We start from the raw sequence: 17,945 nt of genomic DNA, 5'->3' as shown, positions 1-17,945 counted from the left end.
ATATATATATATATATATATATATTGGTAAATGAATAAAGAATGTAAAAGAGGAAAAAGTGTTTAATCCGCATACTAGCAGCGGAAGCATTCTCGAAAATAAAGGGAGTGAAAGAAACGAGAAATAAAGCCACGCCCTCTGGAGGCAACGTGAACGAATAAAGAGAAAAATGCCTGTCAATGTATGGCGAGAGTGAGCTGGTGCTATGGGGTGTAGTGCTGATGAGTGATGAGCGTAACAGAAACTACTACTGCAGCACACGCGAAGCACCATGATATCAGTCACTCTGACATGCACACACACACACACACACACACACAAAGAATATATATATATATATGCAACCATACGCACACCTATATAGAGATGCACATACTTGAGTATTTGCACATCTATTGACGAGCCCATATATAATCCATCGATACAATAACATCAAGAGCAACGGGCAAATGTCACGGAGTAACGGTGCTGCTTCCCTCCACCCCTTCTGTCCCCCTGTTACTGAAAGACACACACAAAAATACGGAGAGAAAAATCACTCCAATATATCCTTCACATCATCATGCTTTTCATTCTTCTTTGCCTTGCGTTTCTGTTTCTGCACATCAAAACCTTCGCCAGACTCCACCTCATCCATGTACGCGAGCCAAATACGGCACTTCAGCAGCCGGTACAGTCGCCGCTGTATACGTCGGAAGTTCACGAAGGCTGTTTCGGTAGGTCGCCGCACGTAAATGGTGATTTTCTGCCGGTCGAATTGGTACTCAACGTCCTCGGTGGTCACTCCCGCCGAAGAGGGGGTGCTGTTGGTGAAGGAAGTGACAATTCGCCTTGCCTCAGGGAGAACTGAGGCATCCTCCGCGCGAAGAGCCGCGAGCTTGGTACGATCTTCGTCGGTCGCCACACGCAAGACGCAGGGAAATGATTTGGATGCGCCAGCGTTCTTGTCACTGTGGCCACTACTACTTCTACTGCTATGATTACTCCCCGCACCCGTCACGGCACCCTTCAAGTGGTGCCCTTCCTCAGTGGCGTCTTTCGCACATTCATCGCCGTCCTCCACAGGTGTAGTTGCTTTTTCTGCTGCATGAGCTGCAACAGCACTTACGTAGTCCTCGATGCTTTCAACGGTGCCAATGTCTTCTCCCCGATCGCCTTCCACAATCACCAACGTTCCGATCGCTACTGAATCCAAATCAGTGACAAAGCGCTTGCACTGGTACTTCCCTTTCACTACGACAACTCGTAAGTGTTCATCGTTTAGGGAAACTTGCTGTTGTTTAGAATTGCTTTTTTCTCTAAACTCGTCTTCTTTATCATTCTTGTGGCTATTTTCACCATTAGTTACAGTTTTTGGTTTCGCCGAAGAAGAGAGTACTGCCTGGGGCAATTCTACATCGCCAATAGAGCACTTTTCGTCACTGCACACACGTCTTCCGTCTTGCTCCGTGAATGTGGGAGCTTGTGTCACAAAGTCAGGTTGTGGCGGATCGTCCTTCATTGGCGTCGCCTCGATAGATAATACACTTGTATTTATTCTCGTCTGAGTTTCACTGAGCGAAGTGCAGCATAATGACGTCACCCCTGGAGTACAACGTGTGTGAGACTGGTGAGGAAAGTGCGGGCTTCCAAACACGAGGCCAGTTCCAGCGGAGCCAGAGGCACGTCGCATCTTCGGCCGGATTGTCACGGTCACATTGTCATCCTCTTCGGTGGTGGTCTGCATTGCAACAGCTGACATGTGAGATGGAGATGTGCCGTCGCGCGGGGTCCTCAGCGGATTGCCAGCAGAGATAGGTGATATCATATTGGAGCTGTACCCATACGGCTCGTGCTGTGGCTTTGTACTAACTGCAGCAAGAGACTTGGTGGCCATATCCGGCGAACTCATCATGCCATACACAGAAAAGGGATTAAACCCCAGCGTGCGGTACGGCGCGGGATAACTGAGGTGCGTCTGTGACAACTGCGGTGGTCGTTGATTTTTGTGCTGCCAGGGGCGATTCAGATCTCCTGTAATGGAACCCTCCCTTGTCTGTGATGCATCCGTGCAGTTGCGTCGCGGGAGACAAGAATAACTCACACTCGACGCATAGCCATTCCTTTGGCTCCCCATATCATATGCTATAGAAGATGGATGACTGCTTAGACTCGCAGCGGAAACAGCAGAAGCGCCATGCGGGGCACTCAAGGCACCGCAATCATCCACATCAAACATAGTAAAAAGTGACGCGATGGGTCTGGTATCAACGGCATTATCGGCATTTTGTTGGTGGTTGGCAGGGGACGTGCAACCGGAGCCACTTGGTACACTGCTGCCAGGGCTGTGGTATTTGTCGTTGACACCTCTCCGACGTGCACCTTCCCTAGCGGGAGATGCCACTTGGCAGTTATCCCGCAACACGGAGCAATCTATCCCTTCCTCTGCGACACTCGCTTCAGCCATATGATGCAGTCGTTGTCTCATGCACTGTCGTCGTTATACAGATGGCGCAGAGTTGTCCAGCAGTGCGTGTGTGTGTGTGTGTGTGTGTGTGTGATTCCCACTTGGAATGTAACACTGTTCGGCTCTTTGGTTAACCCCCGGTTTGGGAGTCTTCACTTGCGGCGTTATCACCTCACTCCCCTCCTCCAATAATATCAAAAGAAAAGGGCGAATCCCTCCGTGCCACACACGCGCACACCCACAAACAACAAAACAAAAAAAGATTCTCTTGGATTTACCTTCTGTTTCTCCTTCCTTTCTTATGTCCTGACGTTACTGCTGTCCGCCGTCACTAACTAATCCAAGAGATTTTGTGCCGCTCTATCCGAATATGTGCGTGAAGAACCAGACGGGAAGAAGAGTCCACATTAGGCTTAGGCCGCGGAGGAGACATCAACAGCAACAACAATAGTGAGACCCATATATAAATTTATCAGACAAGAGGGAAAAATAGTTCCACGCAGGAGACGCCCATCAACTTTCCGACACCCACACCCACACCTGCAACGAAAAGGCGAGTGTATTTCTTCATATCTCCTCTACAAAGCAGACAGTCTTTACCCCACGCTCTCTGAAGTACTGCATTTCTGGGACGCTTTGTGATCATAATTTTTTTTCGCCTTTCTTCAGTGGATGAAAGTGTATATATAAATGCCTCCCTATATTTTCACACGCATCATAATAATCACCGTTGGCATCGCATCCGTCTCGAAATCACGTATTGTTTATCCGCTCGCCTACGCTCAGTTCAATTCACAGCGCATTTCTACCGCTGCCGAGCAGCGAACGCATCATCACTGCAGCCGACATTCAGAACTCTTCCACGCCACCGCCACCACCAGAAGCGGGACAAGGCCCCAACGACGAGGCTTCCACTTGCATAGAGTGTACAGAAAAGCCACTCGTTCATGCTTAATGGAACAGTTGACATGAAGCGACCACCACACTGCACAATAAACACCTGCACAAGTACAATTATGAATACAATAAACAGCAAGCCTGAGCTGTCTTCACAGCGTCCAAAGAAGCTTTCCCCTCGATCCAAAAGGCGGGCGTTAAAGAAATTCATCACCTGCATCAACACAAACAGATTAAACACAATAGAGAGATGTTTCGGTCCAAAATATTCAATTTCTGAGCTCGAGAGGCGCCCTTTCTTTGAAGTGTCTTCATTTGTGAATAATCTACAACCGGAGCTAAGCATGTATAACTGTGAGAACAATTGAAAGCAACCTTGAGTTGCCACCTGAAACCACATGCTTGGCAGAATGACAGGTGCGCTGCGCGGCTCAGGTGGTCGTGAAAGAAGCGTCGATTCAGATGGCAACTCCGTCGCCAGCGCCAGCGCCGCCAGCGTATCCATAATAAGATTTAGCCACAGCAACTGCACCGGCTTCAGCGGCGAGAGATTCTGCTCGTTCATTAGCGCCCCACAAAAAGCTACAAGACATGCCACGCAGTTCACAGTCAGTTGGAACTGCAAGAACTTCCGGATGTTGTCCTTCACATTTCGACCCCACATAGTCGCGCTCACCATTCCGGCAAAGTTGTCGTTGAGGAGGAGAATATCAGAAGCTCTCTTTGCCACATCGCTACCGCTATTCATCGCAAACCCAACGTCACTCATCTTGAGTGCCGGAGCGTCGTTGGTGCCATCACCTGTCACTGCCACAACGGCAAGAGGATCATACCGCTTCAACAATTGCAGTAGACGTTTCTTATCGAGAGGCGTTGCGCGGGCCAAAACACAGATGTTTCCAATGTATCTATTCAGTATCTCGCTATCGCTGAGGCTTCGAAAGACTGGCCCATCCACCACATAGCCACCTGTTATCAGTGTATCGACAAGGGGGGAAGAGGGGCAGGCTCCTAGGTCCTCACTGTTGGTGGTCTCTGGGATCCGTAGGAGACCGGAGCGGCTTGCGATGTTGATGGCCGTGAGCAGTGCGTCACCAGTGATCATGATCACGCGCAGCCCAGCGCGGGCGCACATACTTAGTGCCCTGGGCACTTCTGATCGAATAACCTCCTCCAGTGCAATCACTGCCAGAAAATTTAACGGTATATTAGGCGGGGCATGTGGCATAGCGGCCTCCGTGTGTTGCACATCTCCGTAGGCGCAGCACACTGTACGAAGGCCAGCCTGCGCGTAGCTGCGCACTACACTCTCGTAGTAGGCACGCCTCTTGGCATCAAGTGGCTCCAGGCGACCATCCTCTAGCATCGTGTTCTGACACCTCTCCAGCACAATCTCTGGGGCTCCGCACACATACTCCTGCACAACCCCGCTCGGATGCTTAATGACTGTTGTGCTCTTCTTCTGGAAAGAGCTGAAAGGGAATCGTGCACAGCATGTTTTATCCCGCATGATAGCCAGCAATGGATCAACATTGTAGGAAAATGGTGCCACGGACCCTCCCTCAGAGGCAATACAAATGTTTGAATCCAACTGCATCAGGGCCTCTGCAGTTTTAGTTTGTGCCCGCCCCAACTCAGGATCCAAGGCACTAATTGCAACGCACTCCATTAACTGCGTGGCCGTCCTCACGGATGAAGCGGTTACAATTGCTTCTGACTGAAGGCCTGGTCTATTGAAAGTATCGTTGTGACGCTCATGGTTACGTCCCTCAAAGAAGACACGCACCAGTTTCACGTTAGGGGACGTGATGGTACCTGTCTTATCTGTGCATAACACCGTCGCGCCACCCATCGTCTCACACGCCGCAAGGTGCCGCACCAAATTTCCGTCCTGCAGCATGCGTCGCATTGAGTAAGCAAGTGAAATAGTTACGGAGAGTGGCAGTCCCTCCGGCACTGCCACCACAACGATAGCGATAGCAGTTGTGAGGTTCTCGAAAAACTTCATGGCAAAGAATGGACTGCCGTGCACCACCACATTGTAAGTCTCCTTGAGGAAAAGCGCAACAAAGGTAAAGATGGCCGCCAAGAGACCAAACTTACCAATTCGCTCCGCCATCGACTCGAGCTGATCCTGGAGCGGTGTGTTATTCTTCTCAGTATTCTGAATAGCCATGGCGATTTCCCCAGCAAAGCTGCTCTCTCCTACTGCACAGACGATCGCTACAGCCTCCGATGATCCATCAAGAATGCTGGAACCGCTAATCAAGAAAGGGTCATGATTCATATCCTTGAGTACCTCATCGCTCTCGCCCGTCACGTTACACTCGTCACACACAACGTGACAATCGTCGAACAAAATCGCGTCAAAGCCCAACTCCATTCCGGCTGAAATCTGCACAACGTCACCAACCACAATGTCTTCGCTGCGCACCTCCATACTACGCAAACCAAGTTCATCACCTGCGAGAGACTCGTAGCGCCATACAAGCACACGCCGTCGGGTCTGATCATCTCGCTCAATGACATTTGAGAACTGCTCCTGCTTTTTGTAATTGTTCAACGCACTCAGCGAAACAACAATGAAGACAGAAACAAATATAGCCGCACCTTCCACCCACCCTGTACTCATATCTACCTTCCCTTCACGGTAGTCTGGCGTAGTGAGGCCGAGCACAATGGACAAAACCGCAGAGGCAATGAGGAGTTGCAGTATTCTGTCTTCTGCGACTGACTCTTTAATGAAATTCCACACAGTCTTTTTCTGAACGCGTGGCAGCCTGTTAGCGCCAAAACGTTGACGCCGCTCCGGCACAGAGCCGGCTAACACACCACCACGAAAGGCAGCAGCTCCGCTCCACGCTTTGGGGTCCTCTGAGCGGACATCAAACAGACNCAGCAGCCCATGGTGGCCCCCTATCTCAGAGACAAACAGGTCCAACCGCTTGTGACCTACAATATTTGCGAGACGCTGCGCGGGTCCATCCGCAGCCTTCTCACGCACCCCACCACTGTGAATATGCACCACGGCGGGCTCGTGTTGCATCCAACCCACCCTTAAAAGAAAGTGGCAGGAAGCACTCTATTCGCGCTAGTTCCTTTGCAAGAAAGCGGAGGGGGGAGGGGGGGAAAGGAAAGAAAAGAAAAATATTACAGCCCTACGCGTGTTGTTGCCATTATTGAAAATTTTTATTATAGCCGGAGAAGTGAACCGATTTGTTCCGTTCTTGAAGAAGAGTCCAGGAGCGCACTTCTCTCGCTCTCTCTCTGTATGTATGGGGACTGGCTCCTCCACCTGTCAGTCAAAGAGTCATCCCTCCTTTTTCTCCAGGCGGCACACGCATACATACAGAGGCACCGGGGAGCACGTATGCTTTCCTCTACCTTTCATCTTGTAGTCTCTCATACTCTTTCTTCAACCAGACTTCCTCCTCCGGTGTGAAGTCGCTTTCCACTCCCAAAAGTGCACGGAGACCTTCAACCGATTTCTCCATCAGATACACCGCTAGTTTTGCAGACGCCAAGTTCAGCAGCTCCTCGTAATTCAACAATGTTGCAGCCTTCACCATCAGTACTGTGATTGCCTCATCCCAGTCTTCCAAAAAGCATCTGTCGAATGAGTCTAAGTATTCGTTGAGTGGCAACATCATTGGCCGCGGTATTTCACGCATCACATTTCGAATAGGGAGTCCACTCAATGCAGTGGAGCTGTTGTTGTTAATTCCCGCAGCTACCCCACTAGCCCGTTTACTAGGCGGCTGATAGTTGTATCGGTATGTTATGTGCGCACAGACTCGCTGAAGAATATCACCAGTGAAGTACGGAAATGGGAGCTCAACAACTGGAATGCTTCTACTGCTACTGCTTCCCTGCACCACCTGTCCCCTGGTTGTATCGACTACAACGTTGCCATTCTCCTCATTGGGCCCACTTGGGATATTTCCCGTCGGTTCTCTCCCGTCGAGAAGGTCGCGCAGCACCAAAGAGGCTTGCGTTGCGGCGGAACGGCTCACAGTAACACGCTTGCCATCAGATCCGATAAGCACTAGCAGCTGGTCTGGCATCCCTCATGAGATCTTGGTATTCCTATTGTACGTATCTAAGTGTGTGTATATATACCTGCTGAGTATATCGCAGGAAGATTCGATAAATTTTGGCAGAACAAAAAAACAAACAAACGAGAAAAAGGGCATGCTGTATATGTGTAAATACTATATATATATATATGTATATATATATATATATATGAAAGGATCGTATATGAAAACTTTGTTCATAATTGACTTAAACTTTTTTTCAGTGACGTTACTTTCCTTTTCTTGTTCGTTTCTGCCCTACACTCCCACATTCAATGCTGATTTCACTCACCGCATTCCCCAAGCAGCAGATATCGTACGATCTCCGTATTCCCCTCCCCCACTAACCCGATCACGGCATGGGCGTCACCTCCCACGAGGACACCTCCACACCCGTCACCGGGTCGCGGTGCACGTAGTACATCCTCTGGTACTGCTCCGAGTAGACAGCGCGCCACCCGGGCGGGAGCACCTCCTTTGTAGGTTGCCGCTGTTGTAGTTGTAGTTGTTGCTCCTGTTCTTGTTGCTGATGCTGCCGTTGTTGCTGCTGCTGCTGCTCCCGATACTGCTGGTGCGGGTAGAGATATCCATGATGGCTACTGGCGTCCGGTATTGTCGCTAACGCTGACCGGCGATGCGCCCCGTGCATATCCTCATTGCTGGGACTTCGCCTGCGGGAATCGCGATTTCGGCTACGGTGCCGCGACGAACTATGCTTTCGCCGCTCGTGGGAGTGCCGTCGCCGTCGCCGGTGACGGTGCCGCTCCTCACTCGACCGCTCGCGGCGCCTTCTGCCGCGGTCGTGGCCGTCATCTTCCTCGCCATCATTGTGCCGTGTGGCACCATCCTCGCGGTGTTGCCACCCGCCATGCACCAGATCACGCGCCGCCGCGGCACCTCCTTCCATCCTGTCGCCGCCGTGCGCGTCTTCGTCGTATCTGCAGCGCCGGAACGTGGAGCCCATCATCGCGAGGTTCTGCGGCGTCACGCAGAGTGCCGAATGCGTGTTCACTGGCACAGCGAGCTGTCTGTTTGCGCGAGCGTCATCGTCGTATCGTGTATACACACGACAACGGAACTCTGTCTCATTTTCGTTTGGTGCAGGGCACGCCAGCTCCAGTGTTGTGGCGTGGAAGGCGTTCACCACGCGCTTCGCCTCCTCCTCATCACCCACCTCAACAAGCGCCCGCACCATCTGGCGGTTCGCGTTGCCGTTGGCCGCGGTAGTGCCACTGCCACCACCACCCTCATGTGTGGAGTCGCGGCGGAACATAACAACCTTGCGGACAAGGCAGGTGCCGCGCAACAACTGAAAGATAACATGAGGCGTGACGCCAAAGTCATTCTCGCCCTCGTGTGACCGAGCAGAGTCGCGGCGGTGGCGATTAAACGTGCACACAAACGTCATGCAGAGCACAACGGCACACGCCCCTCCCGCCGGCCTCTCCTGCTGGAGCGACGCGACTCTCTTCACCGCCGCGTGCCTCTCCTCCTTGCCGCCTTCCTTTTCCTCCTCATCATATTCGTTATCATCCTCTTCCTCGTCGTCGTCGTCGTCGTCATCATTGTCCTCCTCGGTGCTCCAGTCATTCTTCTCCATGAGATTCTTTCTTGTGCCACCATCGGTACGACTGGCAGCACCTCCTTCACGCTGCGGTGCCGCAGGAAAACCGCGATGCTGTGCCGCGCCACCCCCCACCGCTGCCGCCGCCGCGGTGCTGTCAGAGGCATCTGGCAATTGCACCAGATGCACGACACCCTCCACCAGCAGACGGTCGTGACCCAGGTAGACAAACCCGCGCCGCAGCTCAATGTGACTCGCCTCATCCCGCTCGAGTAACTCGTGCTGAATAATGCGCGACAACACATGCTTCACACCGTCCTCCTCAAAGAACTCCACTATCGCCTCTCCACCCACACGAAGCGATTTGCTGCGCCTCCCACCGCCCCCGTTGCTGTGGTTATTCTCGTCTTCATCGTCGCTGCCACCGAACGCAACTGTTTTGATGCGAGACGCTGGCGTGCGGTCGAAGTGTCGCACAAAAAAATCGCGCAGCAGCGCCTCATTGCCGTGGAGGCGGGCCGGAAGCTCCCACAGCTGCAGCGCGTGGCCCTCCAGCACGGCCCGCTCCAGCATTACGCTTCTTGACGTCCCAATTCCCTCTTCCACCCGCACTGCTCCCAATGCAAACGTTGTTTGAAGGCGTAACGGGAAAGGGGGGGGGGAGAAAGAGAGAGAGAGAGAGAGAAAGAGGGGGCGAAGAATGGTTGAGCGGAGACAAGAAAGAAGAGGAATAAATTGTCCGGGATAAGAGGAACGAACAGGACCATACGCCAGAAAGGCCAAAGTGAACTGTTCTCGGAAAGAGAATATAAAGACAGGCACAGTACTCTCCTACGCTAATAAACGTAAGCAGCAGCGTATGCGTGTTTGTCTGTGCATGTGTGTGTCTCCCCGTGTGTGGTGACCAAGAGAAAAGAAGGAACTGCAGCAACCACGTCAGCGAAAACACACACCGGCACAATCATGCGCCACCTCCCCTCGCACCTCCCACCACCACACCGGAGGAAACGACTGAGTGAGCACTCAACCACCACGACAGAAACCGAAGAGAAAGAAAAAAGAAAAAGAAAAAAAAAATCATTGGGCAAACACAAAAAAGAGCGAAAAGAAGAAAAAAAGAAGCGACAAACGAAAAAAAAAGAAGGAATGTATGGAGTGCTGGGCCCCAAGTGGGGTGTGCGGGCGGCTGCCTAGTTGTTTTTTTTTTGGGGGGGGAGTGGGGGTTCCTTTTCTTTTTTGATATATAGCATCCCCTCACCAGCTTCCTTCCGCAACCCCCACCACGCGGCCCACACCACCACCACCACCACCCGCAGCGCATCTCCCCTTCCTTCCCCTCGTCTTCTTTTCCCTACCCCTTCGCACCCCAACAAAATTTACTTCTTTTACTTGCTCACTTTTTTTAAAAACAATTGCAGGAGCACATATCGTGCCTTATATTTCGGTGTTCCCCACAAGCACCGACACACACACACAGACGCACCGACACTCACCTAACATGCAATCACACAGGCAGAAAAAATGATTGACTGATATCAAACGAGAGCTTCCCTCACTCCGCTTCATTCATCATTCCACGCAAACGCCCCCACAGACACATACTCACAGAGAGAGAAGCATTCCGTATTAACTTCATGCATGAAATCACGAGCTCATATATGAGCATCGTTTTATTTGTTTTTTGTTTTTTTTTTAGTTTCGTGTCTTATTTGCTTGTGTGCGCAATTTGTGTTTGCATACATATATCTGTATATATATATATATATATATATCCGAGACAATCATATTTTCTTTTTTTGAGTCACGTAGGCACACACAACACACACGGACGTTTATCGCCTTTGCTGTTTGGATGTCTTTCCTCGTCGCAGTGCAACAAATCTGCTGGAGACAAGCCGGAATGATAGATGAAGCAGTGCAATTATTGGTGCGCACGTGAGTGAGTTTCCCTATGTTGCAGATCGAAAGAAGATATTCCCCTTCTTTCGCCTATTCTTTTTTTTTTGTTTTCGTTTGGGCCTTCTTGTTTCTCTTGGCCTAATTCATCGTCTTTTGTGTTGGGCTATTGCCCCATGAATCCTTCCTGGTTGAATAAGTAAATAAAGACACCACAAACATGACATTCAATCTTTGCCTTTTTCTTTGCTTTTCCCGCCGCGGGACATTACGCTTTGCGGATGCCATCGTCCATGGAGACGGCTGCTGCTGCTGCTGCTGCAGCAGCAATCGCCATCTTGGAGAGGCCAAAAGCACGCTGCAGCTCACGAATAAAGTTGGTGTCGCGGCAAATACTTTTTCCTGGTGCATCTGAGATCTTTGCAACTGGCTTTCCCTCGCAGCGTGTCATTTTGATGACGACGTTCAGTGCGCGCACACCAGGGATGGAGCACGACAACTGCGTCCCAACCCCACACAACACGTTCACCTCGTTGGAGAATCTTCGGTGCAACTTTGCGGCCTTCTCGAGGTCGAGTGAGTCAGAAAAGACGAGCGTCTTACTTTTGGGGTCGATGTCGAGGCGCTGGTAGTGTTCCACAGCTTTGCGTCCCCACTCGAACGGGTCGCCTGAGTCGTGGCGGAGGCCCATGTAGGCGTTAGCAAGATCCTTGGTGAAGTCATTCAGGAAACTGTCCATTGAGATGCAGTCAGTGAGCGCAACGAGAAGGTCGTGCGGATATTCCTTCAGCCACCGCGTTAACGCCACCCGCTGCGAGTCGCACAGCATTGGTGCAAGTTGCTGGTGCGCCTGAAACCACTCGTGCGCCTGTGTGCCAACTGCTGGCAGGTTCAGCTTCATTGCCAAAAGGTAGTTACTGGTGCCGCAGAGGTGCCTACAAAATCTAGGGTCTGACTGTAGTGTCCTCACAACCGTCTCCTGGACAGCATAACTGTAGCGGCGGCGAGCGCCGAAGTCACTGACACAGAAGGTTTCAATTTCCTTAGCTGGTGTGCTGGCAAAAAACACATCTAGTTTGTGCTCGAGATGCGCAACCGCCTCCGCCACTCCAATATGTGGTGTGCGCTGCTGGTGCACCACTTCACTCACGACGGCGAGCAGCGGAACCTCCCAGAGAATTGTCTCCACCCATGGCCCCTCAATTGTGATGGCGAGATCCGTTTCACCACCGTTGGCCGGCACCGCGTTAACGGTCACTTGCTGTGGGTTAAACCTGTACGTGCGGAGCCAATCAAGGTAGTCCTTGCGGATAAATCGCCTCGATGACAAGTAATTGTATTCATCATCAGTTAGCGCAATATTATTCATCAGTGCAACCTGTTCGCGTATAGCATCAGCGGCGTCACCAAGGTGGTCGTCCTCGTTGCGGCAGTGAAACTCAAAAGTGGCGCGAACGGTCGGATAGAGGTGAAAAACGGCCTGCTGCATGTGCAGCTTGTATGCATCCGTGTCCAGGATGGACGTTATGATTGGCTTCATCGTACCGGGCATTTGCCGCAGTTGTTGCCTCTTATCTTACCCCTCAAGACCTCAAGCACACCGGCTACACACACACAGAGACACAGACATGCCAACAAAGAAAGGGGGAGCACACGAAGGTGAAGATGAACAGGTCATTAAAGGGCGTGAGGAAAAAAAAACAAAAAGCAGTTCATATATATATATATATACTTTTTACAACGAGATTATATGCTGAACGCAGTGCTCCACTTTTATACACTACAAAAAAAAAGCCTCGCGGTAGCGTAGGAATAGAACACACACACACAGACGCTGGCATACAAAAACAGAAAGGACAGGGACATCACACAAATGAGCATATATAAAGAAAGAAAAGAAAAGAAAAGGGTAGCAAGGCCGAAACAAAAAAGTGTATATCTCCTGGGCCACTCTCCTAATTTACAGAAAACATGAGCACAATACATTCCATCTGTACATTCCTCCTTCCAATCCACAAAACAAAAAAAAGCCTCAGATGCATTAAGAACCAAACCAAACACATAAGGCAGGAAGTAGCAGAAGCAGGTCCCTTTTCAAACACACACAAAAATGGGCAATGGGTCTCTTTTAATGGTCCAGTCAGGAACAATGCACGATCTCTACACGTTACCTCTTGTTGTCAGGACTGTTCATGCTTTTCATTCTCTCATCCCATGCAGAGACCTCCTCGCGCGCACGCGTCCCCCTCGGTGGCATTATCTGCTCCACACGAAACAAGCGCATTCGCGAAGAAATCTGTGCCACGCGAGACTTTGCATCCGTAACGCCCGACGACTGCAGCCGGCGTGACGCGAGCAGATGAGCACAGAACGCCCCTGTATCAGACTCAATTGAAGAACCAGTGTTGCTTGTACCGCTTGTGCAGGGCAGTATTCCCTCGAGTACAGAGTCCTTTCGCCCCAACATGAGCAGCATGCGCCGCTGTGCCTGCATGTGTTCCTGTATCAAGCCGTTGCGTGAGGATTCGTCTTCAGCTGGGACTACACCGTTGCTAAACACCACACCGTGGTGATTTCCCGACGCTGCAGCAGCTCGTGCCGTGTCAGGTTCGTTTATAGCAGACGGCGCCCATTTCCGCGCTCCTGTCGTCGATGATGTTGGGTGCAACTTTTGCAAACCTGCACCATGAGCAACACCACCTCCAACAGCTGTCGTAGCCGAGGCGGAGCTCCACGTGTCTACACCAACAGATGCTCCTTCCTGGACAGTGTTATCTACTGCGGCGACGTGGGTAACGTTATTGTTGGTTCCGGAGAGCACGGCAGAAGATTCACTAGCCTGATCAATCCGCACGAGACTTCTTGTGCCATATAGAATACCGGAGGGTATCTCAGGAGGGGTCGAGTCATCCTCCGTGTCAACAATAGGCAATCCGCGCAGCTTTGAAATATATTCGCCCTTGACAAGTCCCATCATTTGTGTTTCTCGCGCACGTCGAGAGCGTAATTGTGTAGACAGCGTCGTCATCTCATCAAGTGGAGGAGACTTTGACAGCGGGAGAAATCGCGTCCGTCCCTGACTCTGCTGCGACCGCTGAGGCTGTTTTTGTTCTTGCCCAAGATCTACCCGCTTCAGGAGTTCCTCAGCCAAGGTTTGCACAGGAGACCGGTCTCCCTGCTGGCATTCTAACGCTGAACCACCAGGACCCGGTGCCAACACGGTGCTTGAATCAACAGCACTCGCCAACGAATGATGAACCGGTACCTCATACGCCAACAAGGAATCTCCAGGTTGTTTACCCACCTTAAGTGGGCCACGTGCCTGTCGACTACGTCGGTAGCTTGCAGCAAAGCTTTTTTCCATCAGAAGCCCCTCCTGCAAGAAATCTACGACCTCAACAGAGCAGTAATGCGGTGGGAGCCTTCTTGTCGGTTTAGAGCCTAGGAATTCGTACGTTGATACTTTGCCCAAGGCCCACTTGTTCATCCCGCATTCTCCAATAATTGTCCCGTCGAAAGTGAACAGGCGCGTGAAGTTGTCAGAACCAGATGATACCACTATTAAGCCACCATAACTAACAGGTGGAGAAAAGGCGAATGGGACGGCACCACTGGTAGTGCCACTAGGAGTGGCGGTTGAGGGTCTCGTCCCTGTCTCCTTATTCTGCATGGGTCCTACTTCTCTCGTATCCACTTGAATATCGGGTGAAGTCCTTGCATCCATTGCTGCTGCTGCTGCTTCTGCTGCTGTTATCCCTGTGTCACTTTTATTTTGGGAGTCTATAAAAGCCACACCAGATACTGATGAAAACCCGCTATGAAATACATAGTCTCTGCAGAAACCAGCAAAAACATAGGGAGTCTTTTCTTCTACAATCCTCTGTTGTTTGTCGTCGGTTTGTTCCCCACCGTCCTCACGTACCTTTGTACCAACCTCCATGTCATCCGCAAACTCCTGGCTGTCAAAGGGTGATCCAGGCCAACGCACCTTCAGCCTGCCGGTGCCGCTACCGCTCTGAAGCTGCGGCAAACGTGGTGGGCGCATGCATCCCTCGTCGGGAGACGCGCGGAGCACAAGACTGCAGACGTGAATGTTACCGTGATCATCAGCAAATACAATGTGCTGATCCTCGCGATCCATCGAAACGTGTGACAAGCTTGTCTCACATCCATTTGTCGGGAACGCACTTCGCACACTGGCAGTGTCCATCAATAGACGGCGTAGCGTATGCCACAGTGCCACGGTGCCATCCGCGTGTACCGTCATGAGGATGTGTTCTCCCACAGTTTGGAGTGGAAACATCTTAATCACGCGAGAGGTGATCACAGGGCCCTGTGGCTCATTGCGCCGTCCCTCGATGGAGGGGCGGAGCGAGCGGCGCAAAGGCTCCGTGACATCAACCACCCAGAGCGCAGAGCCCTCTTGCCGTTCCGCCAGCACGTGGTAGAACACAAGTGCACCGGAAGAGGTACCGCACACGAGAATCTGTGGCGACACCGGCAGCATCGCGAGCACCTCGCCAAAGCGCTCTGGCATCTCCCACTTGCTAGCACTTGCAATGGTGAATGTACTCGACTCTCGGGTGGAGAAGAGCTGTCCTGCGGCAGCGAAAATAAAAAAAGTAATACCTTCACGCATCAAGGATGCGAGCGCCGTCACCTCCGGCCTAATGGTGGTCGTAGCGAAACTTTCTGCAGCTGCTGTAATAACGTTTGTCGTCTGGCCATTCACTAAGTTCCACACCGCCACTGCCCCGTTCTGAAATCCTGTGAGCAAACGACGCTCTAGCCCGTCCAACGCAAAACATGTGAGCCGCGCAGCATTCATCACGGCGGAGTCGGAGAAGTCCTTCAGCCGAAAAGTAAACACGGGGGCGCCGTTATACCGCTTCCATGTCATAACGTGCCCTTCCACGTCAATGGTGACAATAACATCATAGGTCTTGTTGTACATCACACCCACCATCGCCGCCATGTGGCCTTCATACTTGCTTGAACACGCAGTAGCCGCGTGACGCTGCCGCCCGTGAAAATATGGGTGTGTTGCCAGGCACAGCAGGCGCAAATGCTTTTCATCGTACATAATACGCTGGGGAGTGAGATGCTGCACGTGAAGCACCTGTGTCAGCCTATAACCCTGCGTGTCAAAGATAAATATAGATCCATCTGTTCCAGATGTAAAGATTTGGCTATGCTTCGAATGCACAGCGCAGCACCGGCATGGGCTGTTGTGTGCATCAAGCACAGCCATTGGAGTTTCGTGAGAGAAATCCCAGACTATGCCGTACCGCTCCGGGCCCACTGTCACAAGCAGCCGCAATTGCGAATTCACTGCAAAATCATGCACCGCCGCATGCTGCTCAGGACCCGACGTCACAAACGTCCGCAGCAGCGATCCTGTATCCAGCGAGGTCATCTTAACGGTGCCGTCATCCGATGCTGTCAAGAGAGCACTGGTACAGAACATAATGCTCATCTTGTTGATACGTTTCTCATGCAAGCGCACTACAGACTGCGGTGAGATCACTCGCTTTGAAGTTTTTGGAATCACGTAGAAGCGCACCTCCCCAATTACTGTTGCCAGCAATAGCACATCCTCACGAAGTGCGGAATGGTGGAAAAGAGAACACGATACAGCATCCACGAGACCAGCCAAAAGGCATTCCTCTACAGAGCACTGCACGTATGGTCCTGTTCCAGGTGTCGCCAATGTCGCAGTGGCCTCGGGTGTTTTCTTCTTTTTCACTTGTCCAGGGCGCCACAATGGAGACGTGCCTTGAGTTCTACCAAAAGTGTTACCGTTAGTCCTCTCTCCACCAATACCAATATCATCGCCTGCTGCGCCGTGCCGCGTTCCCTGTGCCTTGATCCTCCCTCCTACCTTAACCGACCGCACGCTGTCGTGTGCATACATATATCCATCCACGGAATCTACTATCGCACGACCACGATAGAGCCGCTTCACTTCCAAAGTCTTGGAATCCAAAACAATCAACTTGCGGTCCAACGTTACGATGAGGATGCACTGAAGCTGGTTCGCCCAGTGTACGCCAACAACCCAGGAATCTCCAGCGAAAACGACACCACGACTCTCCAGTTTATCGAGGCTCCACGCCCGCACCGTACCCTCTGATCCACCCGTCAGCAGCAACTTACGTCGCGCATCTGCCTCCATGCAGGTACCCGTCAGATGCTGCAGTGACGGGAGACACGTATTTGGTTCAGGCTGCGTGATCATCTGGGAAACAGTGGCCTCTTCGAGTTGGGAGCGTTGCCGGCTCCGAGAAACCAAAAACGTTGAAAAGTCATCCCACGTGGTACGCCCTTTTGCCTCGTAGTCAACCTTCATCATGAGATCCATGATTTCCTCGTCTGTGGCACTTGGAACGACGGCCTTGACGGCCTCCGCGAACTCCTTCTCGGTCAGAACTCGCGTGTACGCCTCATTTCCAGTGGTTCTGCCCATTGCATCAGCGGATAGGAGCACCTGCTGCAGCTCCTTCGTTGTCTCAACAGGATACGTCGTCCCGTCACGCGAGCGAATAGACGCAATTCTGCTTTTTCCAGACGGCTTATCGGCACTGGGTGCAGGCTGTGCCTCTGATGGGGGTGACTGTTTTGTATGTTCTGTCGAACTCGCTTGATGACACGATCCGACAGTCGTGCGAGAACGATTAGCAAGAGACTTCTCAGTGGTGCTCTTCAGAGCGGATGCGTCATCGGACGAAGACATTTCCGCTATGTGGTTGGCAAAAGGGTCTACGCCCAAAGCGAAGAACGACATGAGCCGCCACAAATCTTCCAGGCAAAGACGTTCCTCCAACGGCGGCGCTGCATTGCCCTGGCACGACACACTGGCTTCCTGCGAATCCACCTCCACAACCTCTGCTGCGGCCGCTTCTGGAGAAGCAGGAACTACATCATCAGTCGAGTGACTTGCGTTGGCCGTCGTTAGCAAAGCCTGTGCCTGGCGCGACGTTTCATCATCTGTGTCCTCCTCTCTCGGCTGCAGAAGCGCGAGCAGACGTTTTCCTTTACGCCCACAGCTCACCTGCACCGCAGGAGC

At 51.8% G+C, this 17,945-nt stretch overlaps 6 protein-coding genes across 6 annotated transcripts; all 6 read right to left on the bottom strand.

Moving 5' to 3' along the window:
- Positions 1-535: 535 nt before the first annotated feature.
- On the bottom strand, positions 536-2,467 carry DQ04_03221050 (hypothetical protein; the record flags this gene model as incomplete). Its single annotated transcript, XM_009312644.1, has 1 exon — positions 536-2,467. The coding sequence occupies one exon, from the start codon at positions 2,465-2,467 to the stop codon at positions 536-538; it is 1,932 nt and encodes a 643-aa protein (XP_009310919.1).
- A 784-nt stretch (positions 2,468-3,251) lies between these two features.
- On the bottom strand, positions 3,252-6,389 carry DQ04_03221040 (calcium-transporting ATPase; the record flags this gene model as incomplete). Its single annotated transcript, XM_009312643.1, has 1 exon — positions 3,252-6,389. The coding sequence occupies one exon, from the start codon at positions 6,387-6,389 to the stop codon at positions 3,252-3,254; it is 3,138 nt and encodes a 1,045-aa protein (XP_009310918.1).
- Positions 6,390-6,723: 334 nt separating this feature from the next.
- DQ04_03221030 (S-phase kinase-associated protein 1) lies at positions 6,724-7,407 on the bottom strand (the record flags this gene model as incomplete). Its single annotated transcript, XM_009312642.1, has 1 exon — positions 6,724-7,407. The coding sequence occupies one exon, from the start codon at positions 7,405-7,407 to the stop codon at positions 6,724-6,726; it is 684 nt and encodes a 227-aa protein (XP_009310917.1).
- Positions 7,408-7,771: 364 nt separating this feature from the next.
- On the bottom strand, positions 7,772-9,556 carry DQ04_03221020 (hypothetical protein; the record flags this gene model as incomplete). Its single annotated transcript, XM_009312641.1, has 1 exon — positions 7,772-9,556. One exon carries the CDS (start codon positions 9,554-9,556, stop codon positions 7,772-7,774), a length of 1,785 nt encoding a protein of 594 aa, XP_009310916.1.
- A 1,591-nt stretch (positions 9,557-11,147) lies between these two features.
- DQ04_03221010 (putative nicotinate phosphoribosyltransferase) lies at positions 11,148-12,431 on the bottom strand (the record flags this gene model as incomplete). Its single annotated transcript, XM_009312640.1, has 1 exon — positions 11,148-12,431. One exon carries the CDS (start codon positions 12,429-12,431, stop codon positions 11,148-11,150), a length of 1,284 nt encoding a protein of 427 aa, XP_009310915.1.
- A 615-nt stretch (positions 12,432-13,046) lies between these two features.
- On the bottom strand, positions 13,047-17,663 carry DQ04_03221000 (putative WD40 repeat protein; the record flags this gene model as incomplete). Its single annotated transcript, XM_009312639.1, has 1 exon — positions 13,047-17,663. The coding sequence occupies one exon, from the start codon at positions 17,661-17,663 to the stop codon at positions 13,047-13,049; it is 4,617 nt and encodes a 1,538-aa protein (XP_009310914.1).
- Between the last annotated feature and the right edge of the window lie 282 nt (positions 17,664-17,945).

Source organism: Trypanosoma grayi (assembly GCF_000691245.1).
Source record: "Trypanosoma grayi strain ANR4 Tgr_322_V1, whole genome shotgun sequence".
Classification (NCBI taxonomy): domain Eukaryota; phylum Euglenozoa; class Kinetoplastea; order Trypanosomatida; family Trypanosomatidae; genus Trypanosoma; species Trypanosoma grayi.
The sequence above is the reverse complement of the archived record's forward strand: the minus strand, read 5'-3'. Positions and strand labels throughout refer to the sequence as shown.